Source organism: Rhinatrema bivittatum, chromosome 14 (genome assembly GCF_901001135.1).
Source record: "Rhinatrema bivittatum chromosome 14, aRhiBiv1.1, whole genome shotgun sequence".
NCBI lineage: Eukaryota > Metazoa > Chordata > Amphibia > Gymnophiona > Rhinatrematidae > Rhinatrema > Rhinatrema bivittatum.
In genome coordinates, this window is record NC_042628.1 from 39,817,562 (window position 1) to 39,844,971 (window position 27,410).

Genomic DNA, 27,410 nt, shown 5'->3' on the forward strand with positions numbered 1-27,410 from the left:
TGGAGACTACTATGGACTTTTTCTTTGCTAGAGCATGGCGGAAGTCACCTAGAGAGGTGCCCTGCAATGCCTTTACTGTTTTTGTGGTCCAACTTTGACTTTTTAACTGCTATTTTTTCACAGCACAACGGCTGTAGTTTTGGTTTTTTTTGGCGGGGGGGGGGGGGGGGGTTGGTTTGGTTTTTTTTTATTATCACAGTACCGGTGGTGTATTCCATATTCGGCCTCTCAGTCTTTTCATGTGCATGTGCTGGGCTTTTCCTGGAAATGAACGAGGAAGGTGTGGAAGCATTGTTTTTGGGGACTTTTTTCACTTTTTTGTTTTCATTTCTACAGCAATGCATGGCTTTCTTTTTCCTTTTTCTATTTGGTGTTTTTTTTATTGATGACTTCTACTCCGTGCAGATTTTTTTTATCCCCATTACAAGATTTCCAGACTCTTTGAATGGACTTCCTTTTTTTTTTAGTAAATGTGTTACCCTTATTTTCTTTTTTTCTGGGAATATGCTGGGAAGTCTCTATGTCTGGTATTTCTTTTGTGGCTGAATTGCTGCTTCTCTCTCTTTTTTGCTTTTTTACTGTATTGCCTTGGAGCGATGATCCTGAGAGGAGGGAGATGTTGGTTGTATGATGGAATAAACTGCAGACCGCTGGGTGGTTTCTTGGTTGGGAGATGGATAAGAGATGGTGGGGGCGCAGTTGTGGAGGTTTGGATTTGTTCACCTGATATTAGGTGAGGCTAGGGTGGTATTTTACTGGGTTAGTGAGGCTCTCCACCCCACCCCACCCTCGCAAGTCCCAAAGGAATTCACACTTGAGGGGTAAGGGGGGTGGGGTAAAAGACTCTCATTGGATTTTGGGGATGGGGTGGGATGGTTATGGGGTTGTGGTATTATAGGTTTTGGGGTTTGTTTTTTCATATACACGGTGGGACAGGGGCATGGCATATTTTTATTAATTTGGCAGGGATTCAGATTTTTGATTGACTGGCCCTAACCCTTTTCCTAAATGCATTAGGTATGGCCCGTTGGACTGGGATCTTGGCTGGAAGGTATAGAAACCTGGTGATCATTTTCTACTCTACACAGTGTTATCATCCTTATTTCTTTGATCCTCTCCATGTTTAAACGTCTACCACTCTGAACTGCCTCTCTTTAAATGTGCGGGGTATTTCATCTCCTATAAAAAGAAAATGCATCCTACAGCTGTCTAGATGGCAGCGGGCTGAAGTTCTCTTTTTACAAGAAACCCATCTCACTGATTCCGAACAAGTTAAGCTTCGATGTAGGTGGGTGGGCTCTGTTTACTATTAGAACATAACAAAATGCCATACTGGGTCAGACCAAGGGTCCATCAAGCCCAGCATCCTGTTTCCAACAGTGGCCAATCCAGGCCATAAGAACCTGGCAAGTACCCAAAAACTAAGTCTATTCCATGTAACCATTGCTAATGGCAGTGGCTATTCTCTAAGTGAACTTAATAGCAGGTAATGGACTTCTCCTCCAAGAACTTATCCAATCCTTTTTTAAACACAGCTATACTAACTGCACTAACCACATCCTCTGGCAACAAATTCCAGAGTTTAATTGTGCGTTGAGTAAAAAAGAACTTTCTCCTTAACTCCTGTAGCTGAGGTGTTTGTATACTTAACACAAAAACTTGCCCTTGGTGGTCAACAGATCTTTTAGTGACCTGTAGGGAAGATACATTTTTCTTGATTGTACCCTGGGTTTGTTTAACTTTACCTTAGTTAATTTCTATGGCCCTAATACAGGTCACACGGATTTATTTTTTTTTGCCTACTTGTTGATCGCCTTGTTCCCTTTGGATTTGAGTTGTTGTGCATGGGAGGGGACTGGACTGTGTGCCCTGACCCTATGTTGGACAGGTCCTCTTCGCCTCAATCCCTAACTTCTCAATTGTCTCCACTTATAGCTTTAAACGATATGTTACAATTAGTGGGTGTGTGGTGAGATACCCATGTAGGGGGGGGGGGGGGTCCAGAGATTACACCTTTTTTTCACCTAGGCATGGTACATATAGTCGTCTGGATAATTTTCTTTGTTATAAAAATTTTCTCTCTCATATTCAGTGTTACGCCCGGTCGCAGACGGCTGCAACCACTAATAGTCACCTCTTTTTATGCAGCCCTGATATCACTGGGGAAAGTGGCAGCCTCTGCCAGCTACCGCCGACCTCCCTGGCGTTCCCGGGACAGCATGGGCGATGCCGACCGCCATCTTGCTCGTGGGATCACTTAGGCGCGCGCGCACGGGCCAGTATTAAGCACGTCATGGCGGGAACCTCGGGGGCGTCCCCTTTGGCTGACGTCTACACTCTGCTGTACTTAAGCTGCCTGGCCCTGCCTATCAACGAGTTAGCAAGGAGCTCCCTCATTGCTGAATCCGCTTCTCTCGTATAGACTTCCTGTTCCAGTTCCTGCACTTCGGCGTGAGACGCTCTGGGTACCCGCTCCTCGGGGGCCCTTCCTCATCTCTGGCTATCCACTCTTCGGAGGGCCTTCTGCCTTGGCCTGTGGTCTGTTCCCATTCCCCGGGACCTCTCCTGGAACTATCACTCTGTGAGTACCTTGTCTCCACGGACTACTACTGAACCAGCTTTATTGTGAGATCCTCTCCGGTGTACCCCGCACCTCAGGCCACTACCGTGCCAGCACTAGTGAGGAGCCACCTCTGTGTACCCTGCGCTGCAGGCCATTGCTACGTCATCGCTACAGAACCCTCTTCCGGTGTACCCTGGGTCTCGGGCCAATACTGTGCCAGCTCTAGTGAGGAACCAGATCGGTGTACCCTGTGCTGCAGGTCATTGCCACGTCATCGCTACAGGTCCCTCGCCAGTGTACCCAATACCCGGGCCACTACAACACCATCTCTGAGTGAGGAATCCCTCAGTGTACCCTGTGCTGCAGGCCACTACTGCATCATCACTTCGGAGAGACTTCTTCGGTGTACCCCGCTCTGCGGACCATTACCGGATATCCACGTCCGAGGCATTCTCTCTGGGTGTACCCCTTTCTCAGACCTGGTCTCTTCCTCCTGCAACCCCCGCTACGTGGGCTGTGCCTTTTCTACTTTTATAATAAAGACTCTATTCCACAGCTGTGTCTGACGTCCGCTGAGACCGTGCTTCCCGACGGTGAGGCTCACAGGTCTCCTCCCTATGGGCGGTACCATCTCTCACCTCGGCCCAGGGCCCACACACCTACAAGTCATAACATTCAGTGTTGGATATATTACCCTTTTCTGATCACCACCCAGTTCAACTACAGTTTTCATTCAGGGATACTTTTTCCCCCTCCCTCTCCTGGAGGTTGAACACTATGTTATTGGGAGATAGGCATTTTCTTGATTTAGTTAAAGACGCTGTTGCTAAGTATAATGAGCACAACCTGGAGGGTGCTTATGAGCCTACGCTGCGATGGGAGGCCTTTAAGTCTTTTTTGAGAGGGAAAATAATTATGTTAGTTTCCTCCAGAGCAGTGGTTCTCAACCTTTCTAATGCCATGACCCCGCAATACAGTTCCTCATGTTGCGGTGACCCCTCGCCCCGCCCTCGCCCCGTGAGGGTGGGGTGAGGGCGGGGCTTTGGTCATATGGGGGCGGGGTTATGGATGGGGTTGGATTTAGTGCACACTTATCATTTAATTATGACATTTATAATGTGAATGTAACTCAACTCACCATAGGTTCTCACATGCATGGCACACTGACCCATGATCGTCACGGGGCTAGATGTAAAAGTACAGTTTGTATCCACAATAATGGATGTAAAGCAGAATTATGACATTCCCCATACAACTCACCCTACAAAAAAGATATTCTGGTTCTAGTGACATCTCAGTAACAGCAACTCAAACTCCTTCTATTTCCAGGCTCAATAGCCCTACTTATGAAAAGACAGCAGTTTACCACCAATGCATGTCCTCTGAGAAAACACAACAAATAAGACCGATACAAATGCTTACATGCTAGCAAAATATCTCATCTCGGTAACAGACACAGAACCGACCTAACATACTCCCAGGATCTGTAGTAATGCACATAACTAATCCGCACACAGTTACACCTGTATTATGGAATACACTCAAACAGGAGCAACCCTATCTATGAAAAGGCAACACTACAAATATTAAATCAGGTCCTAAAAACCAATACACCTCTTATTAGGAAAACAGAACTAGCAAGCAGCTATAGATCCCCACACAGAAATAATTGTAAAACTATACTAATAAGCAGAATAAATGTTTCAAAACAGCTATGAACATCCAACAATTAAAAACGCATAAAAACTATTAAACATTCTCCAAACACCAATAAAATATTTCAAAAAAGCAGACATCACACAATTAAAATGGCAGTCAAGAAAAATAAACTTAAAAAGCCACCTTTACTTACCCCCTCCAGCAGCTCTCCTACTCCCCTTCCCTGCAGGCCGTGGCACTCACCAGAAGCAGCAGTAGAAGTTAAGCTCTATACTTATGGTCCTCTTCCTTAGTGCCCATGTCTCTCACACACACACACACCATACCAGTCATGCCCCCATGACCAGTTTCTGTCTCTCACACACCAATCATCTCCCAAACAGTCTTTGGCACACACACACCAGTCACCTTCCTGAACAGTTTCTCTCATGCCATACACACACACACACACACACACACACAGGCTTCCCACTCCCGTGTTCTACTTACATATACGGGCTTCTCACTCTCATAATCACTTTCTCTGTCTCTCTCTCTCTCTCACACACACATACTCACTCACTCACCAGTCTCTCACTCCCATGCTTGTTCTCTCCACATGCACAGGCTTCTCATTCCCATAATCACTTTCTCTCTGTTACACACACACCAGTCTCTCTCATTTCCATGCTCACTCTCCACGTGCACAGGCTTCTCATTCCCTGAATCACATTTTCTCTCATTCACACACACACACCAGTCTTTTTCTCTCACACACACCATCACCTTACCAAGCAGTCTCTCTCTCTCATGCATGCACACTCACCCTGGTTTCTCACTCCCATGCTTTCTTTCACCCCCACAACACCAGGCTTCTTACGCCCATGCTTTCTCACATACCCAGACTTCTCCCTTCCATGCTTTTTCTCTCTCTCACACACACACATCAGTCACCTCCCTGACTGATGTCTCACACTCTCACATACACATCAGTCATCTCCCTGAGCAATCACTTTCATTGTCTCTCACATACACACACACATCAGCTCTCTGACCAGTCAATCACACACAGGCTGGCTGGCTGCTTCTCTCTCTTTCTCTCACTCACTTCCTCTTCTCCCCTGAGCACAAATGGGAGCTGCAGCAGCCTCCACTGACCAAGAAAGAAGAATCCCATCGGCCGCAGGAGGCTCGTGCTGCTCTCTCCTTTCTCCATTACTGGCTGCTTCAACTGCTCGGGGGCCGATGCTGCAGCCGCCGCTGCTACTTTTTCGCGCGGCTCTCTCTCCTTCCCGCGCACCACGATTCACTTCCTGTTCCGGGTCACGGGAGGGGCAGGCGCAGGAAGAAGAAAAGGCCCAGCCGCGGGTGCAGAGCTTCTTCTAGCGCCGCTGCCGTTCCCGCTGGGCTTGAACGTGCTGACAGCCCGGCGGCAACGGCAGCGGGAGAGACCGGGAGCGCGCGACCCCTGCGTTTTGGGCGTACGACCCCCGCCGGGGTCGCGACCCATAGGTTGAGAACCGCTGCTCCAGAGGGACAGGAAGAAAAAAAATCTATGATCTTTTGGTCCAAATTCACAAGTTGGAAACCCTCAAATAGAATTGCTCTCCACGTACACTGCGGAAGCTTGAGAAGGCTAGACAGACCCTTCAATCTTTGAAGGTAGATAAAATAGAAAAAGCTATAAAATACACCAGGGTGAAGTTTTACGAACACAGTGATAAATCAGGTGCCCTTCTGGCTAGAGCTGTTAAAAGAAAGGTGGGCAAATCTTTTATTTCTAAAATTACAAAATCTGATGGTTCACTTATGACTATACCTCAGGAAATAGAACAGACTTTTCTTTAATTTTTTACTGATTTATACACTGATCCGATCTCAGTTTCCAAGGTGGATATTCAATGTTTCCTTAGGGGCTTAGATATGGCTGTGTTTCAGATGAACAAGCTGAGGTGTTGTTGACGACTATTACAATGCAAGAAATTCAGCTGGCTATTTCTGAATTGCCCAAGGGGAAGTGTCTGGGTCTAGATGGGTATTCCATTGAATTTTTTTAAAAGATTTCTTCCTGATGTCACCCAGTTTCTGCATCCAATACATAATGTGGTAGAGAGGGTTCTCTGCATGATATGGCTGATGCTAATATTGTTTTGATACCTAAGCCTGGGAAAGATGCTGTGTTTTACGGCTTCTACCACCCCATTTCCCTTTTAAATTCAGATATAAAAATATTGGTAAAAATTTTGCAACTGTGTTTGGAGAAGGTGTTACCTTGTTTGGTTCAAAGAGTTGAGAATGGGTTTACCTACCTTGGTATTCAGGTTACTAAAAACCTTCGGTATCTCTGTTCTAAAAATTATAGTCCCATGTTCAAACATATTAAACAAGACCTGGGCAATTGGGAACACCTATCAGTCTCCTGGGCTGGTAGGATTAACTTAAAGATGTCTATGTTGCTTTATCTCTTTCAACATCTCCCTTGTAATGTGCCTGCTCAGATTTTTATTGTCCTACATAAGGCAATGGATAAATTTGTCTGGAAGCAGTGTAGGGCAAGACTGAAATTGAGTACTTTATGGTTTTCCAAAACTCAGGGTGATATGGCTCTGCCCAATATTCACTTTTATTACTGGGCGGACTGGTTGGTGGGGATGAATGAGTGGCTGCATGGAGGGCACATAGCATGGTTGGGGTTGGAAAAGGAGCAAGCTGAATTAGTTTTTGGCTCCTACTTCTCCCCTAAGATGTAAAATAAGTAGGTCTAGTCCTATGACTCATACTCTCATGGTTTGGAACCAGGTTAAAAATTTTTGGGTATGGATGAGGAACGTTTATCCCCTATCACACCCATACTTGAGAACCCAGTGTGGGTTAGTTGCACCTTTTCTCCTATCTTTAGGGTCTAGAGGGACAAAGAGTTGGTCCTTCTTTCTGATTTGTGGGTTGATGACACTTTCATGGATTTTTCTGAGCTTGAGAGAAAGTTCGAGCTTCACCAGGAGTCACGGGCCTCCTTTTTTCAGTTACGGAATGACCCTGAGCACCATTTTAACTTAGGTGAATCCCTGCAACAGTTGAATGGTGTGGAGAAATATCTGAGTGACTCAGATGCTAAAAGGAAGGGGACTGCCTTACTGTACAGGGGCCGTCTTGTGGGAAAATATTGTCTCACCACCTCTCCTGCTTTAATAGAGACTTGGAATGCAGACCTGAGGATGAATTTAGATGCTAAGACCTGGAAGACTATTTGGCAGGCTGCACATCACATCTCTATCTGTGTTAAACGTACTGAGCTAATGATTAGGTTACTTCACAGGACATACCGCACACCAACATATTATTCCAAATTTATACCTGAGGCAAGTCCTCTTTGTTGGCTTAGGTGCGGGGAGAGAGGATCTTATAAGCCTATGTGGTGGTCATGCCAGAGACTGTGACCATTCTTGTCACAGATCACACAGGAAATTGCTGATATATTGGGACTCCTGGTGTGAATTACACCTTTACTGTTTTTTGTGGGGAGATGGACAGGTTCGTCCATACTTTCAAAATGTCATAAATTAGTTACTCAGTTATTATTAGCTGCCAGATACACAATTGCAACCTTTTGGAAGTTTAGTCCTAACATAGATCATTGGAGATCCCAGGTGAGGGTGGTGGCTGACCTTGAAAAACTTAGTTATGTGTTGAAGGGTCAGACCTTTAAAGATAATTTGATTTGGGATATTTATCATCAGTATTCTGCTTAATTTTATTTTTTTTATTGTATTTTATTTCTTGATGTATCAACATTTCCTCTGAGTGTATATTTGCTGATTCTCCTTTTTTCCCCTGCCTAATATGATGCCAGTACAGCGTTTGTACGTTATTGTATACCAAAAAGGTTCTATTAAATAAAAAGTTATTTTAAAAAAAAATGCTGCTGCATATTAGAGAAAACAAATCTGACCATTCAGTGCATCTCCCTAAGTGCTTTCTCATGCAGTTTCATTTACTACAACCAAAATGACATTTGGAAGTCTTAAGAGTAAGCCAGCAAAAATGGAATTATTTTAATCCCGATGCACGTAAATGGAGGAGTTATTCATAATCAAGCAGGGCTCCCAGAGGAACTGGAGGCAAAGTAAATTCAAACACCTGAAGAGTTCAAAAATAGCTGCAGCACACAAACATTAAGAGGGCATCATCCCCCACCTCTACATGGCAGATGGTGTCTGAGGGTGATGCAGGTAAAAAAAAAACCCAAAAGATATGCTGTAGTAAACTGTACACCAAGGAAGAGAAACCACTCTCCTGGGAAAAAAAAATAGTTGTTTCATTTGGCCATGTAATTTTCACATTCAAGAAGTGCCCTATGGAAACAAATTCATTTTCAAATCAATGAAACTTTCAGTTTATTTAAGCTGAAAGGTGGAACAGGGATTAGAGCACAGAACTATAAACGCAGAGGATCCTCTGGGTTTATAAAATCCACCATTCCCAGCAACACCTCACCTTCCACTGCTGAAACTTAGATTTAAGCTCTCTGAGGCAGGGCCAGTAACCGTGTGGACCTATGCTGCGGCACGCTGCTACAGAAATAATAAGCACTGCTTTATGCACAAAACGTGACCTGGCAGTCAGCAGTTTGCTAATCACTTTATTAGCGCATTTTAGCATTTTGAAAAGCATTATTAAATTTTGACGTGGGTATCTGTCCACCACAGGAGCTGTCCACACCATGGTGCTGAATAGGAGCAACACGTACTTTAATGAACCCATAAGTTTACTATTCATCTTGTTTCACAATGAATTGCTGTGTGAGTGCACACACAAAAATTTAAACATGAAGAATTTCAATTTGGGTTTTCCATGGACAGGTGTCATCTTGCACTGCTAATTCTTTTGGAGGTTCATTTTCAGCCGCTGTCCAGCTCGGCTAGTTAGCCGGATAAATGTGTCTGGCTAATTAGCAGGGTATATTCAGTGGCATAGTCGCACCACTGAATATAGCCTGCTATCTTAAAGTTAGTTGGTTATGTCTAACTAGCTAACTTTAGGACAGTCCTACGGCCCGACCAGAGTTAGCCACATAGTCTCTGGCACACACAGGGTAGAGGTAGCTCAATATAGCCAGGTAGCAATTTAGACGGATAACTTCAGTTATCCATCGAAATAGCTTTTAAATGTAGACCTCTAGGTCGATATGGAGAATGGTGCAGAATTAATTCAGCGCTGTGGGTATGGAAAATGATTTGTCTGTAGAGTGTGCTTGTAAAATGAAAGAATGGGATTAAATGCTGAGCCATAGCATGCCTATGGCCAATATGGCCACGGCCATAAGCACTGCTACCAAAAGGCACCAACGAGAGCAGTGCGGCCAGCCACTGGCGCATCCTCAGCAAAGAAAAGCAGCGCTTCCCCACTGAAATTAACGGCATAGTTGGCACGGCCTTAAGTGGAAAAGCAGCGCAGCCCCGCTGGCAATTCTGCTGATTCTGACGGGGCTGCGCTGCTTTTCCACTTACTAAAGCAGTGCTTACCACGCTGACAATTTTGATGGGGCCACGCTGCTGGGAAGGAGGAGCCCACCCTGCTAGAAGTAATCCAATGCCTTGTGGCTGGAAGTCGTTCCTTTGGCCATGAGGACTGAAGGAGATTGCTGCTGCCTGCTACGTCAAGGAGGAAGTGAGGGGGGGGGGGGGCCATGTGCACACACACACACACACACCATTTTCTCTGCCTGCTAATCCATGACAATTTCAGGGCATCTGGAAATCAAAAGTTTCAAGGTATGGATAATGGGGAATTTTTTTAAAATCCATATTTTTATTGTTGGTGTTATTTGATGTGTCTGTTTTTAAATATTTTATTGATGTTTGGAAGATTTTTTATATGAGTTTTTAATTATTGAATATTATTCTATTCATTAAGAGGTAGATTTTCAAAAACGTGCACGTGTGTCCATGTGCCCGCAGGTCCCGCCGCACACACATGGACCAGCGATTTTATAACATGCACGCTTGTTATAAAATACTATTTACGCATGCATATGCGCTGCTGATTTTAATATCAGCACGTGTAAGTGCAGGTGGGTGTCGTGTCTCGCATGCAACTCCAATTAAAGAGCGGAATGGGAAAGAATTTTCCTATCTCCCTAATTAACCTTCCTACCTTTTCCCCTCTCCTCCCTGACCCCAACCCCTTCCTATCTAGACAATTTTTTTTTGTTTCATTATTTACTGCTCCTTCAAAGCAGACAGAGCCTAATGGCTGCTGTGTCGCCTGGACCCCACCCTCTGAGACAGTCCAGCACTTCTGAGTGTACCAGGAATTACATATGTGGCTGGGCCACTCCTAATATGCGCTCGGCATCTGCAGGACCTGACCCCGCGCATATCCTCCCTTCTGAATCTGCCTCTTCACAGACCAGGCATGTTTGTCCAGGTCCCTAGCTCTCTCTCTCTACCCTCCGATATCTTCTCCATTAGGGAAAAATAAGTTTTCTTAAAAAGTCAAATGTTGGCAGTTATTTAACCCTGCAGCTGGTGCACGACACCTCAGTATTCGATACACACTCCTTCCTCCTTAGGGTTGTCAACTTTCAATAACAGCAAAACCAGCCAACTGCTCCTCTGCTCTGTAACAAAAAATCCCTCCATGGACCTTTTCTTGTTAACATACAAACCAGTCCAAAGCCCAGTAGTGGCAGTAGTAGCAGCTTAAGGCGGCCAGAGAATGAATTCATGTGTGCGCCTCAACTCCAAGGCTCCACCTCCCATATGGAAGTCGGGAATGGGCATGGTTATTGCAGGGCCTATGAGCAGAGCAGTGCATACTGGCTCAAGTCCCTGGCACACACAGGGTAGGGGTATCTCTGCCAGTATGGAGGCCAATGGTCTGCAGAAACCTAGTACTTACTAACATTGGCTGGTTTAAAGGTCCCGTCACACATTGGCTTCCCTTAATGAAAACCACCCAGGCCAGCCAAATACCAGTTACTTGGCAACCCTACTGCTGCTCTCAGACAGGATTGACCCAAATATGACTCAGATAGCCACAGTCTATTTCAGACCTAGAGTCTCAGCCTCTTGATGTTTCCATTTGGTCTCATAATGTATAAAAGTATCTGCAATCAGATTAAGCGAAGGACTTCATTTCCAAACCTTCTCAAAGATCCAGTGCAGTTCCCCTCTCACAGATTTGTCTCATAATCACTGCAGTTCTTCAGAAGGGCCTCGGCTACACCATGGGACCAACAGTACCACCCACATAAGAATGGAGACCTGCAACATGAGAATCCTGCACCAGCAGACTTACTTAAAAATAGAGGAAGGAGGAGCAGCAGAAGGGATAGCAGGAGGAAAGAGGTATGATGGGAACTGTTCCTAAAATGACTAACATTAGTTTACCAAGACAGTAGGTGACACTGAACATCATGGGCCTGATTTTCAAAGTCAATTTCATGCATAAAATCCCATTTCATGCATGTCAATGGATAATATAAAATAGCCCAGAGCTCAATGTGAAAAAAAAGCATGTGCATAACCTGGTTACACATGTACTTTTATGTGAAATGCAGAAAGGCATTCTTGGGGACAGAATTGGAATGCACACATATACTTTTTTTTTTTTTTTATTGTAAATGTGACTACATTGGTGCCAGTGTTCGCTAACACCCAGAACAGGAGCAAGGCTGGACCCAAACAGAGAAGGCTAGTACCAGGCAGAACTGGCCTGGCACCATGATTTTCTGCCTGGACTGGCCATCTCCCTCCTGGGTTAAGCCCTTACATTCTGGTGGACAGTAGGTCTTAACAGAAGATGCACTTGAGGACAGGTACAAAAGGACAACTACTAAGGCAGTGCTACAATAAGTCAAAAGGGTATCCACAAACACAGAACAGGGAATGCATCACAAGATACAGGACAGACAGACAAAACAAAGACAAGGCTAGAACAGGGACACAAAATAAGATCTAAGAAGGCCACAATACTAGGGCTAAATGGAGAAACAGAAGGCCAAATACAAGGACTAGAGCAACAGAGGACCACAACAAGGACTGGACTACAACCCAAGCTGAAGCACAGTACTTGCTGAAGGGCAAGCTTTTATCCTGCAGCAGTACAAGGAAACATGGCTGCCAACAGAACCTTCAAGTCATGGGGCTTGGAAGACTGAGCAGCAGGGAACATGGCCCGATGAGGGCCCCTATTGGTGGGAGGAAAGCACTGCATACAGATTCTCACAGTAAAAAGCAAACACAAGTTTACCCACAAGTCACACCCTCTGAGTTAATCTGTGCTCACACTCTGGCATTTATACACAGATTTTCACAGCAAATTTATACACATACAGTAAATTGGCCTTGAAAACGTGGGATAGAATCTGCGCACAAAAGAAAGAGATTTTATCCCACTATGCAGAGTGATAAAATCACCTTCTATATAGCACAGACTAGTGGATAGAAACATGGAATAAAGCAAACACAAATATAGCACATAAAGTTATAATTTGTGTAGAGTCAGTAAATCTGTTCAATCTTTCGTCACTCAATAGGAAACATTTTTTTTCAGAAACTTACTGAGGGATTAATTCAATCAGTTGTCAAAAGTGTACATGTGTCATGCTGTCCCCCAACATGGCCATGTTTCACCAACCGGCTGCATTGGGAGGGACGAACAGGGTGCCGTCAACTATCTTTGAGCACGGCATCATTGAACGTTTGTTTTAGTGAGGGATCTTGTTATGAAATTTACAGAGGGTCCAGCAGCATCAGAAAGCATGGTGCAGCCATAACACAGCAAAGAGATAGGAGGAACAGATTCACAGACTGACATGCTGGTCTAGATTAACCTGGCTCACTTTCTCCAGTCATTTGTTTAATATTTATTTATTTATTTTTAATTTTTATATACCGAAGTTCTTGTAAGAACTACAAATCACTCCGGTTTACATAAAACGATGAACTGCCCAATAGAGAAAGGGGCTTTACATGGAACCAAGGAACAGATGGAACAATATAACCGAATGTTAATTTAACATAGTAATAAATAAATATTATATTTATTACTATGTTAAATTAACCTGGTTATATTTATTTAATATGAGGGGAAAAGACATGGATTTTTATGTGGGATCATGATTTTCCTTGGGGGGGGGGGGGGGGGGGGAAGAGGTAGTTTATGATGGAAAGACTTATAGCCCATTGAGTTAATCATGGACAAGTCAGGGCCAACATTCCATGGCTGCATGTACCAGCAGGAATCTGTCCATCCCAAGTTGCACACTGACCTTCCGGTAAACCACATTCTCAAGGACTATTTCAAATGTTAACAACCCTCTTGGGAGAAAGGATGTTCCAGTTTCTGAATAGCTGCTTGTGACCACTATTGGGTTTTTTTGGGTTGTTTGTTTTTTTTTTAAATACTGCCAGTGCCAAGAAGGTCCCTTCAAAACTGTTCTCCATCTTTAAAAAAAAAAAAAAAGGGGGGGGGGTTCTCAAGCCTTCTCTATTCCAGACAACATAGATTTCCTTTATCTAATCTGTTCTTACAGTTGCAGCTCTACAAGCATTGCTCCATGTTATTAGCTCTTGTACAGTTTCAGCTGTTGGCTCTTCTCTTGCCTAGAGGTCGATGTGATATCAGGCTCAAGCAGGGCGCATGGTTTAACCCATAGAATTTACTGCCGATGCAGCAAGGAGTTTTGCGCACAGAAACGTAAGCACGACAATGTGTGTACAGGTTAGCACCCTCTCACGCAAATTCCATGCTAATGATGGCATTAGATACTACCTCCCTGGCACTCCCCCCTCCCAACATGGAGAGGTACACTGGATTAAATTGTGTTGTCTTAGCACTGGAAACTTAACTCTGGTCACAGGTGGGGCAAAGTTTCTGGGGCTAATGTTAGTCTATGGGTGGAAGCTGGAGTTACAGTGCCAGGCCTTGAAATCTGTTTGTTTTTTTGCACAGAAAACATGATCTGAGGACATAAAAGACTTATGCAAACAAAAGTGCTTGTTTTGTGCACATAAACGAAAAATCCCAGAGACTTTTTTCCCACCAGAGTTAAAATGTGGACTTATGCAAAAGGCTGAGTGCACATTTTAACTCCAGTTTACATGCTTTTTAACTCCTAATACACTGGCATACCATTTATTTACTGCATTAGGAGGGGTTTTTTTTTGTTTTGTTTTAACATATTCCTTCTTATATCAGAACCCCTAGTGAGAAAGATTAACCCATTCAGCAATATTTCAGACATGAATGGAGTAATCCCTTGTGCATGAGTAAAATTATTCCTGAGTTTCTGTCATGCAAAATTCGTTTGATGTATTCTAGGATTGTTTGCTTTTTTCATATCTTCCATACATTGTCTTCCTTGGTGAAATTTGGTGAACTAATCACATCTAGATCTATCTGTAGAATATTAAACTTGATTTCTGTCTTCCCATAACTCAAGCCTTCCCATAACACTCGTCCTTGCCTCATCCTCCACGGACCTTCTCTTCCTAAGCTCAGATGCCTAAGCACTTTTTCTTCCGCTACCTAAGCTATTTAATATATGTATATTAGTTTCAATAAATCTATGGTAACCCTCCGCTACCCCCCCCCCTCCACCTTCCAACCCCCCTTCCAACCCCCTTACAATCCCTCATTCCTACCCCCTCCCTCAGAATCCCTTGTTACCCCAAAAAGCCAAGTCTTATCAGTTCTTACCAGTTTTGACACGTTACTCCCCATGCTTAAGCTGTAACCAAGTTTTTCTCTCCCCCTGTTCTATGTAAGACAACTTTGTCACTGTTTTTATGGTTGCAATGTAAACCGGAGTGATAATTAACTCTGTTATTTGAACTTCGGTATAGAAAAGTTATAAATAAATAAATTTCTGAATTCCAAGTATTCCTGCCCCAGAGCTCCACTTTTCCAGGTGATTCAGACTTTGCAACACTGTCTCAATGGCTATTTCCCAGGTCACTTAGGGGGAGAAAAGCCTTAGTAAATCAAGCCCTTAGTTTGTTGAGATGTAATTGTTAGTACAACCTGCTTCCCAGTGTATGCACAACACGCTCTGCCTTGGTGTTACCTGAAGAACTTGCTATCCTGTTTTAATTACTAATTTTTTTAAAAAGATTATAAGAAAGCTATGGACAATATCTCCTTTGGTAGCAGTTTGCTGTTCACAGTATCAAGTATTTTAGTCTTTACTCACTCAAGTAGCAGCTCCTTCTAGTCAGTTAGCTCCCATCTCTCCTTGGGCAATCCCAGTCCCCACAGTATAAACTTCCCTGCCCTCCAGTTTGAGGACCCCTGGGATGGAGGATACTGGCGCACCATTCGACAGACATTAATACCAACCACCACAAAGAACATGTGAGGGAGTAGAGGAAAGAGACATGACTGACTTACTCTTTTATAATGTTCATATTCCCCCTCTCTTCTGGATCCAGATCCACAGATTCTACAGACACCATCACCAGGCTCTCATGCATCGCAACATCACAAGCCACTGCCCAGCTTGACCAAGTCTCAACATTCCCAGATGCTGCTTCATAGCTTGAATGGAATAAACAGACATAGAAATCTATTATCAATATTATTGCTTAATTAAATGTATGTGATTGACAAGACAAGATTGACAAGACAAGACCTGCCTTTGGAATTGAGTGTCAATACCAGACTAACTGAATGGGAAACATGCGTTCATTTATCAACCAACTGGGTGCAGTATATACTCAGGAATAGCAAAACCCTTCCATGCTGCCATACCAAATGACCTGTGTAGCTGAGAACATCTAAACTGGGGAACATAATTCTTTGTCCATGCCCATTCTATTCCTGGCATCCAGAAAAGACTGCCAGCGTCAATTGTGGCAGTAGCGTTTTTGTAATATGGAATTCTCTGAACTAAGATCTAGTTTCAGGCCATCGATTTATGTTAGCTGTTTTATTTTGCATGGCTTTAGTATGTTGTGGCACTCCTGTTTTCCCTCTATCCCAGGTACAGGTAATATCAGAAAAAAAAATGTTCAAATATCCAGCTCCCTCACTGGAACTCACTTCTACAACCAATCAGATCTCACAGAATAGAAAAGGGTTTTAGCACTCAATAAAATTCTTACTCTAAAATTACTGTGTTAAAATAAAAGTCAGCAGACAAATCACTAACCCAGTAGTTCTCAACCCAATCCCTTAAGCCATATTTAGCCAGTTGTGTTTTCAGGATATCCACAATGAATATACATGAGATAGATTTGCATGCACTGCCTCCATATTCATTGTGGATAAACCCGACTAGCTAGGTGTGTCCAAAGGACTCCCTTTCGTAGGTCAATGTAAAACAAACTAGGTATATACTGCTGTCTGAACTCACCAGTAGAAATTAGAGATGTGAATCATTTTTTGAAGATTAAAAATATCATCCGATATTTTTTAAATCATTAATCGTTAAAGAATGCGATACAATAGAAATTCCACAGATTTATCGTGAAAAAATCGTTAATCGGGTTAGTGCACACTAACGGGAGTTAGGACACAACCTAAAAACCCACCCCGACCCTTTAAAACCGCTCCCTTAGCCTCCACCACCCTCCCGACCCCCCCCCCCCCAAAACGTTTTAAAATTACCTGGTGGTCCAGTGGGCCCCAGGAGCGATCTCCCGCTCTCGGGCTGTCGGCTGCCACTAATAAAAATGGCACCGATGGCCCTTTGCCCTTACCATGTGACGGGGTAACAGTGTCATTGGCCGGCCCCTATCACATGGTAGGAGCACTGGACGGCTGGCGCCAGCGGGACTCGAACCCTGGTCTCTTGGTTCGTAACCCACTGCTCTAACCACTAGGCTACTTCTCCCCTCTTCTGCTCCTCACCCTAGCAGCTGCCTTTGCCCTGTCCCAGTCAAACTCCATAGTGTGTGTGAGCTGCTGGCCTGCTGCTGCCTTAAAAGTGTCTCAGATGCAGGCTGCAGCTGTCCTGTTCTAAAAGCCAAAAGGGTGCACAGGGGGAGGAATTACCAGCAGGAAAAAGGAAGCAATACCTCATTTGGAGTGACAGTTCATTTGGAGTCCTGAGAACAACTCTGGAGAGCACGCCTTCAAACAGATATAAACGAAAATAGTCAGTCCAGAGGACAGCTACTAAAATGGTCAACAGTCTTTATCATAAAGCATATAGGGGCAGACAAAGATTTAAACATGTATAACCATGAAGGAAAGGAGGGAAAGGAGAGACATTTAAATACCTTCAAGAAATAAATGCACAGGAGGCTGGCCTCTTTCAACAGAAAGGAGTCTCTGAAGGTGTCATGAGATGAGTGTGGAAAGGAATAATCTAAGGAAACATTTTTTTTTATTATTTTTTTTCAAAAAAAAGTGGTGGACGCATAGAATAGCCTCCCTATAAAGGTGATGGTGACCAGAACAATATCATCATTCAAGAAAACATGGGACAAGCACAGGAGTATCTTTGAGAGAGAGAGGAAAGGGCTATAAAGTTGAGCAGAAGATGTGGATGGGCCGTCTGGTCTTTATATGCTGTCATATTCAACGTTCTAATACAAGTTTACCTGCACGTCACCTTCCATAAACACAAGCCCCCATGAAACAAAAGTGTAACTAAACAAAACGTCACAAAGCCAAAGTCACCATTAGAAACAGAACGAAAAGGAAGAACCAGAATACAAGCAGTAAGCCTAGCCAGAAGAAATGGATGGTCTGGCAGGAATATAGTAGGTTGGTAAGCAGTAACCAAGCCCTTAGGGAAAAATAAAGGCAGGAAAAGGATGAAAGGAGCATCAAATATAGTGAATGAAACGCCAGCATGATGCATACAGAACATGCATTTCCTGTTGAGCGTGGAAGGAAGGAATAAAAGGGATAGAGGTTTCAGCTTCAAAGCTGTAGATCTCTCTTGCAATCTGGAAACTGCCTGAACCATTTAAGAAACAAGAATGCTTTTATTTTCTTCTGTGTGGAGCATCATCTCATCATCATGTAATTGCAAAAGTTTTTTTGTGAAGCATAATCACAAGATCTCCCTATGACGCTGTCAGGAGAAAAAAAAAAAGTGTTTTGAAAAACTGGCAACGGTGGCACTCTGCTTTCAGAAGAGCTTTCCGTATTTATTAATTATAAATAGCAATCAAATACACTTGACAATGATGCCTTTTTTCTTTTTTTACTCCCCATTTAAGCGTAGTAATACTGATCCTCTCAGAAATCCTGATGCTGCTATGTCAAAGGGTTGGAGGTGGGTAAAAATGGGAATTTACAAGTTATTAACGCTGGATTTCCATGCTCTCATCAACCTCAGGGGGATGGAGGGAAATCTCTCCTGGAAAACACCAAATTAATAGTCCTTCCTGAGCAGGTCACCTCTGAGAGACACCCAAACCATGACCATTCAATCTCTTCTCTTTCCTTCTTCCCACCTCCTGCTGCTTGGTCTCTCAGTAGGTGAATTGTCGCTGTGATTCCCAACATGAGAGTGGGCAGGTGGATAAGCTGAAGGGGACAGGACACATTGTAGCTTCTATTAAAGGCCTAGAGCACCTCAGTGTACGTCCTCCATTGTCAACATGGCAGCGTGAGAAAGTGGCAAAAACCTAACTGAGAAATCCAGAATGCCACTGAAAACTATTCATAAGAGGCAAGACTTTTCAAAAACCATGGTCCCTGGTGTAGCATTATTTATTTGCCTTGGTATATGGTAGTTAAAGTCTTTTCTAATACTACCACAAAACAGAAGCCCAGTGATGTAGCTGGGATCTAAAGAAAACTTACATTTCATATCTCCTTGTGGAAGCTGGCTCTGTTTGGATCCAGAAGACATCCTATTAATTCACACGTTTTCTGTTGATTTTTGTGATGAACACTAGGAGGCCGATATTCAAAAAGCCACTGAAGTCTTATGTAAGCCGAGGACTTCCCAGAATGCCAGGGTGCACACTTATCCTCCAAGGTCACTCTCTCACCACTGTCTTCTCTCCCAGAAGATATTCTCCCCGGGGTGCTGGATGGGGAGGAGAATTTAACTTCCAGGGCCCTAGGGTGGGCACCAATACACAGTCTTTTAGTCCTTCTTTAGTTGCCCTCTCAGCTGCACTCACTGGGGTAGATTTTCAAAGGGGTACACGCGTACCCCCCGAAAACCTACCCCAAACCCCCCCTGCGCGCCGCCGAGCCTATTTTGCATAGGCTCGGCGGCGCACACAAGCCCCGGGACGCACGTAAGTCCCGGGGCTTGCATGGAGGGGCGTGTCGGGAGTGACGCAGCGTTTTGGGGGTGTGGTTCCGGCCCGGGGGCGTTCCGGGGGCATGACAGCGGCCCCTGGACCAGGCCCCGGACCGGAACATGGAGCCCGGCAGCCGGCCCGGCGCGCGCAAAGTTACGCCTGCTTCGAGTAGGCGTAACTTTCGTGATAGAGGTAGGGGGAAGGTTTAGATAGGGCCGGGGGGGTGGGTTAGGTAGGGGAAGGTGAGGGGAAGGCGAAGGAAAGTTCCCTCCGAGGCTGCTCCGATTTCAGAGCGGCCTCGGAGGGAACGGAGGCAGGCTGCGCGGCTCGGCGCGTGCAGGCTCCCGATTTTGGGCAACCTTGCGCGCGGCGACCCCGGATTTTAATGGCTACGCACGTATCTATTGAAATCCTGCGTACTCTTGTTCACGCCTAGTGCACGAACAAAAGTACGCGTGTGCGCAGATTTATAAAATCTGCCCCACTATTTGGATGTCCTTGCTGTAGGGCACTTCTGACTCTGAATGAAGATGCTGGCGGGGGTTTCAACAAAAATTTACAGCAACCAAACATACCTGAAATCCAATTCACAACAGAAATTCTCCAATTTATCTTCTTACCAAAAATAAAGAGTCCAAGGGTGCCTCTTTTCTCAGTTCCATTAGTCGAATCAGTGTCCCTTAGATGGCAGGAACTAGGGAGTAATTCGGCTTCTCGTGGGGACTTGGGTCTCTAACACACTCTCTTCCCCTCTCTGATGTTACTATCTGGACATCTGGTGGTAGAAAGTTCCAAAAGTGTTCAAAATCTACAATCTCTCCTCCTTCTCCGTGGGCAGGAACTGGTGGCAAAATAATTTCTCCCCCCAAAAAGATCAAAACCCTCTGCAAACATACTTTTCTTCTCTGTCAGGTCACTGCTGTCCCTCCTCTTCTACAACAATCCCTTCCAGACCTGGTTGATAGAGGACAGGGCACAGTCTCTTTCCTTGGATCAGGCTGTGGGGCCTAAAATGGAGGCCACTACTACTAACTTCCTCCTCCAAATCAAAAACTCAACTCCAACTACCACATTTCTCCTCATGCACAGCCTGCTTTTATAGTGCACTGCTGACCAATCCAGACAAGTCTCTGTGAAGGTGCCTGCAGGGATTGTCTGCAAACTACAATACCCTAGCCTAGGGTTTAAGCTAAGGACAATTTAATTAGTGGGGCTCTAAAGAATCCCTATACCTACATTTAGGATCCTAAGTTGGTCATCTAATTTCAGCCAAACTTAGGACCAGATTCGAGACTTTTCTCCCATTGTGTGTCTATGGGAAAAACCCTTGAAAGTAGATAATGAGACCCATGCTTGGCCACGCATGTGCAAGCATTTGCCAGCGTGCACAAATGGACATGGCAATTTTATAACATATGGGCGTATATGTACGCAAACGCGCGCGTTATAACCGCTCATAATTTTATATTGACGCACATATGTGCACGCAAACGCTGCCTCTTGCACGAAAGTGGGGGGAATTTTAGTAGGTACACGCACCGTTGCTATAGCTCTTTTTCCCCAGTTTGCCCCAGTAAAGGAGAGGACTTCCTAAACCCCCAGCTAACTTGCCTCCCTTTTACCTTATTATCCCCAACCCTTAAAATCCCGCTGACTAGCCTCTCTTTTTTTCTTACATGACTTACGCACTGTCCATAGCAGAAGTTACGCAGTAGGGGACCTCAGTGCACATTTGTGCACATTACTTACGCACTGACTTCATGGTCTAGTCCCAGCCCACCCATGTCTTACCCATGTTCCGCCCAGACCACTTCATGCCCCTTTTTGTAAAAAAATTTTTTGTTCATGTACCTGGAAATAAGCTCAAACTCAAGTGGTTTTTAAAATCCTCGTGGTGTGCGCCGGGCTGAGTCACGCGCGTATCTCCTGCCTTTGGCGCGCGTAGGGCTTTTAAAATTGACTAGTTAGTGAATCAGGTCCTTAGGATCCTAATTTTTCAGCTGAAAGTTAATATAAATTTACGTTCCTGAAACTTGGGCAATTTAGGAATGCCTTACATTTGCCTAGATTTAGGATACCTAATGGGCCGATACAGTAAAGTGCGGTCGTGGTTACCCGGTTTTTAACCCGCTTTGGACGCACGTTTTGGACGCGTAAGATGTACCCACAATTCAGTATCTGCTTTTACGCGTCCTTACTGCTTGCCGAAAAGGACGTGTATCCATTTCCGCCCACCGCATGTATATATGTTATGTTAATGATCGGATTAGCTATTCCCTCCGATACAGTAACGTGCGCCCAAATTATCGCCCTTTTAACCAGCTTATTTACTGCATCTTTAACCTGAATATTTACCGCCTACTCTGTCCCTGGCGTTAGATGGGAGCCGTGCCAGGCTAGGGTTAAATTGTACGTCTCTGAGGCTCCGGACATGGACGCCTCTATGGACACCAGAGAGATGGGCGTCCGCTAGGCATCCTGAGGCTCCGGGGTCCAGCGGAGACATGGACACCTCTACGGACACCTCTACGGAGCCTTCCTCCTGCATCTAGAATAAGGCTGTAGTAGATGCTGAAATAAGAATGCATAGCTGAGTTGAGAATACAAACTTGAGAATACACAGTGTTGCAGATCCATGTATGTACTGGGAAACTTGGACGTCCAGCCGGGCGCTCAAGGCAGCGGGGCCTACAAGCAGGAAGGTCCATGAACGGAAGCTGCGACCTCGGACGTCCAAGGTCGGGGCGTCCGTTCATGGACCTTCCCGCCTGTATCCGGGCATCCATGATTGGAGACACCGCTGCCTTGAGCATCCGGCCGGATGTCCAAGGTCGTGGCTTGGACGTCCAGCCGGGTGCTCAAGGCAGCGGGGTCTGTAGAAAAGAACCATCCACTTACCTGGTGGAATGACATTTGAATTGACATTTGAAATGACAGGTACCAGCGCACCCTGGATACTGTATAGGCGCTGCATACCGCTCTATACAGTAAAATGGATTACGAACGCCTACCGCTTTATTGAAGCACTTTGGACGCCGCTTGGATTTGCGTCTAATTTGAATACTGAATCGAGCGGTATGTGAACCAAAATATGCGCGCAGCAAACGAGCGGGTGCCTGGCACTGCCGCACTGTTTCTTACGCGTCCTTACTGTATCGGCCCGTAAGTTAGGTATCTAGTTCTGAAAATCAGTGCTAAACTCCCAACTTTGTTTCCTCACCCTAATGCCGTCCCTGTATCCACCCACTTTTTAAGCTCCTAAATTTAGGGACCTAGTGAAAAGGTTCCTAAATTTAGACACCCAAGCCTAGTACATTTTGAAGAGGGTCATTTTAGGAGCCTAGCTCTAAAAGTTAGGAACCTACACCCTTTGAAAATTGGCCCTTAGGTAGACTATAACTGAAAACAAAAATAGATACAAGATGATTACATGAATCGCTGGTTGTTTCATGTTATCTTTTAGCATTGGCTTGTGTAAATTACAATATCTTTCAGAGTATGATTGCACCAAAAATTGATAAAAACTATATAAAGTTGAGCAGACGTGTTCATGTTTGAAGAAGAGATGACCCTACCAGGAAGTAAGAAATTTTTGAGAGGCATTTTGGATAGCTGTAAGAACATTTATTTTGTTTTTGTAATTTAAATTTTGATATCCAACTTTTACATAAAGCTTTTGTCATACAAATGTACCTGGGCAATTTTCCATTTAAATTCAACAGAATTTTTGAGTTTTCAGCTATCAACGCCTTATATTTTATGAATTAACTCAACACTCACATAAACGAAACAAAAAAAAATAGCTACAATCGTCGCTTCAGTACTCTTGTGGGTTCTTACCAATACAAAATCTGATTGCCAGCATTTTTATTTTCTTTACTATGAGAAGTCAAGGAATGATTTATAAATTAAGTTGAACTTGAGTCATTTTAACTTATGAATTGCTGAAGCAGTTTTTAAGTGATTAGATTTTATTTATTTATTTATTTTTTTAATAATTCTAAAGTTTCCAAATCAAAAGTAATCGCCATATGTGCATGGATTGTGTGAGCATGTATGCATTTACGCTGAAGTAGATGCTAGAGAAAAAGACAGCCAACCAAAGCTGAGCTGGCACCATCGTGGATGTTGTGGCCACTGGCCAGTGGGATAGGAGCAACAGGTCCTCACTTCTGCCCCTCAACACTTTGGCAGACGACAGGGTAAGGGAGAGGAAGCTGGAAATGGTTGGGGGGAGAGAGAAGGCAGAGAGATATAGCAGACTAGACGGGGGAGGGGGGGAAGCGTGGTTGCTGACACAGGGGAGTTATATTGGGGGGGTGGAGGGATCTGTAAATCTTCTGTCATTTTTGATGGGTTTTTATATTAGTGTCTGCGTGCATGTTACATACATATGTATTTTATTTATTTATAATTTGCCTAGAAAAACTGAACACTTTCTAGTTTAGTCCTTATAACTAGTCACATTATTTTCCTATATTACAATGAAAGATTAAAACAGTTCCCCTTTCTAGTGCTTTCAAATGCTGGCACAGATGACATGTATCTACTATTTACAGAAAGAGAGAATTCACTGTCAAACTCCCACAAACTTAGAACATCACAAATTCTCACCCGGAGGACGAGAAACTTCCTATTGATTCCTACTATGTTTCATTTCCTTAGGGGATGATTATCATCTGTCCAAACAAGCTGTGTAAACACATCCCAAACATCCATAAAACTAGCACAGAATAGCAGGCTTGCAGTATAAAAACTAGTCATTGCTGTGTTATCAGGGGATTAAACTCTACTAAAGCAGTCATGGGTAAGGTCAACACCTCACCCTCCCATCTGTCATTACTCTCTCTGGCTTGTAATTCTGATAATCATATGGCACTTCACTGTGGCATGGCTGCTAGTCTACTTAGTCACCACAGCATATAAGCATGCCCATCGATAGTTAGACAGAATGCAGAGCACAAAGTATGAGATACACTATAAAAACAAAAAAACAGATGTGAGAAAAGTCAAGCAGGGACTGCCAATCACACTGACATATTGGAAGAAGAGAGAAAAAACAACTCAGTACTGATTATACTGTACACTGGGACACCTCATAAGCAAGAGATTTAAGACAGCGAGCTAGCTTCAGTTTATAGTTACTATTTGTATCTACTCCCCCGCAACAGGCAATCTTACTTTTGCATTAAAATTAATTATGACCCATCTCAGCCCCCTCAGTGGGAGAGAATCCCGGTCATCAAAGAGCAACACCTACTGGCCGGTTCAATATGCAATTGTGCCAGGTTCCAGTGCCTTTGCTTCTCAGCCAGAGGGCTGTCACTGCAAAAGCTGGTCTAGATGGGAGGAAAGAGTGGTGATAAAGAATGATAAGGGAATAACCTGATGGCTGTGCATGACGGCCCATGGTGCTATAATATTAGCACCATGGGCCATCTGGTTCCTATTCAGCTGAAAGCTCAAAGCAGCAGCAGAAAGCTGCAGAGCAAGAACTATTTTTGAAAAAAAAAATCTCTTTGGCATTGTTCCTCTCAATATTGTATTTGCTCCGATATATTCAGAAGACAAAAGGTATGTCCTTCATTCCCCCCAACTAACGTTCCTCAGAATTTGGTTCCTTTCTCCAGTTTGGAGGCATGGAGGGTCTATGTTTTTTTGTTTTTTAGCAGAAAATGTCAAAACACCTCTACACAGACTTCATACAGATGAAGTAACTTAACCATAAATAATTTGCAGGGCCAGAACTTTTATATTATGTGGTCATACTGCAGCTTACTTTCACTGACATATTTCCATTCTATGGCCATACTGCAACTTACTTTAAGTTTTTGCCCTATAAGTCAGTGAGAGTAAGCTGCAGTATGACCACATAATATAAAAGTTCTGGCCCTGCAATGGTTAAGTTACTTCGTCTGTATGAAGTCTATGTAGGGGGTGTTTTGACATTTTCTGTGATTCATACAGAACAACTTGTTTTTGCCAATCTATTTTTCAGCAGCAACGTTGTCTGCACAGTAAGGGAGTTTCTTTCTGGGTAGCTGGAGTGGAGTGGTCGTCCAGCGGGTTGAGAACAAAAGAAACCGGGGTTCAAATCCCATTGCAGCACCTTGTGACCTTGGAAAAATCACTTCACCCTTTATTGGCCTCCAGGTACTCAGGCACTTTCCCCCCATGGATCAGGGCCGGTGCAAGGGTATTAGATACCCTAGGTGAACCTTCTGTCTTGTGCCCGCCCCCCCCCCCCCCCATCGGCTCAAATCAAACTAGTAGTTGGGTCGGGTGAGGACGGACAGGTCGCGCATCAGTCGGCAGCAAGACAGGAGAGACAGCCGCTGCGGCGGCAGCAGTAGTGGCAGCTCAGCAGCTGCCGGCAGGATATTTCACCGACGACTGACCTGTCCGTCCTCACCCGACCCAACTACCGGATCGAGTCAAATTGGTTTGATTCGAGCCAGTAGGGGGCGGTGCGACAGACAAGTCGCTGGTCTGTGAAATATCCTGCCGGCAGCTGCTGAGCTGCCACTACTGCTGCCGAGGCAGCGGCTGTCTCTTCTGTCTTGCTGCTGCCCCTAGGACCCTGGTGCCCTAGGCCCCCCACCCAGTTCATCCGTGGCTTCCACCGGCCCCTGCCATAGATGCAAAATGAGGGGAACAGAACTTCTGTAAATAAGCCTCTTAAATTGTAAGCCTGCTGAGGACAGGGAAAGACTTGAACGAAACTCCCCTTGAGCTACCAAGGAAAAGGCGCAAATTAAATATAAATAGGTAGCGGTGGGTGGCCCACACATTTCAGAAGCCGTCTAGCAGTTTGCATTGTAACTACGCCAGTATAGCCCTGCTGTATACTTCTTTGCATATTCTGCTGTGTCACTACAAAGTTATACAGATGTTTTGGAAAAAGAAACGTTTACCACCACCATCAGGATGCTTCTGTTCCACATTATGCTGCAGTTTTCAGTGGCCCAGCACCCTAGACTGAATCATGACTTCCACGGCAGTATACCCTCTAGCTTGGTCTGGGAATGCGTCTCGTGGTTACAGACTTGCTTTCAGCAATTTCCTCTCTCATTCTAGCCTCCAAAGCTATCAGTTTTGGATGCATGATATTTGTTTTTGTAAAGTGGGATAGATTATGGGCTCATTTGCAGGCCAATTTCTAGAAACCCCTCTTCTCCCCCCCTCTCCACAGCACTAGACCAAGTGACCACGAGCATACTGACAAGTTTCCACATGGCAGGGAGTTATTTCCATTTTACAGATATTAAAGTTACTGAGCAGCCATTTCAAAGATCTATGAAAAGGACATTTTAAGTTATACTTAGGGCTACATCTTAAATCACCTCAGAGGTCATACTGGGATAACAGTCAAAAAAATCACCATGTGGAGGATGGGGGGAACCTCTCCAAGCAGATGAGACCAACCAGTACTGCATCTCAGACATCATTTCTCATTCTAGTGATGACAGAAATGAGTTAACAGCTCCAAGATGAGAGTCTCTGGCTAATGCGGAGGAACAGAGGAATAAGAATGACAGAAATCCAAACTCAGTCACATGAAAACAAGCTGAAATTAAGTACACTGGCATCTCTTCGATACTCTTGCAGCTCTCTTGGCTGGCGAGGAGTAACGAGACAAAACCTCTAGAATATCCTCTGCACTAATCTTGTCATGTAAGTCACAAATGATCTTTCTTCACCTGGAAATACAGATACTGCAGGGCTTCTACAGAAGGGTTTTGAAACCAGTCAAGGACGAAGCAAAAGATGCAATGGATTTTTGTTCATTATTTGTTGACCAGGAAATACAAATTAAGAGAAGCACCTGCTTTCCAGCTGGGCCCTGGAGCTGCAGGAAAACTTGTCCAAAATCAGAGTCAGAGGCAAAGGGGAGTCTTAAAGTCATGTCCCAGGACTTTTTCAGATAATCTAATGCAGGAATCCCTAATCGACAGTGCTGCATCTGGCCCACAGTGCAACTTTTTCCCAAA

At 44.4% G+C, this 27,410-nt stretch overlaps 1 protein-coding gene across 6 annotated transcripts in view; it reads right to left on the reverse strand.

The window, feature by feature from the left end:
* Window positions 1-27,410, reverse strand: part of LOC115075772 (ankyrin repeat and fibronectin type-III domain-containing protein 1-like) — a 1,084,545-nt gene that overhangs the window by 985,018 nt on the left and 72,117 nt on the right. For 3 of the 6 annotated variants that reach the window (XM_029576526.1, XM_029576524.1, XM_029576522.1), the window contains exon 3: window positions 15,596-15,742. In XM_029576526.1, the coding sequence (XP_029432386.1) occupies window positions 15,596-15,742 (147 nt within the window). Of the gene's footprint in view, window positions 1-15,595; window positions 15,743-17,223; window positions 17,279-27,410 lie in introns of those variants that run through there. The other 3 variants (XM_029576523.1, XM_029576527.1, XM_029576528.1) reach the window with 3 other exon arrangements.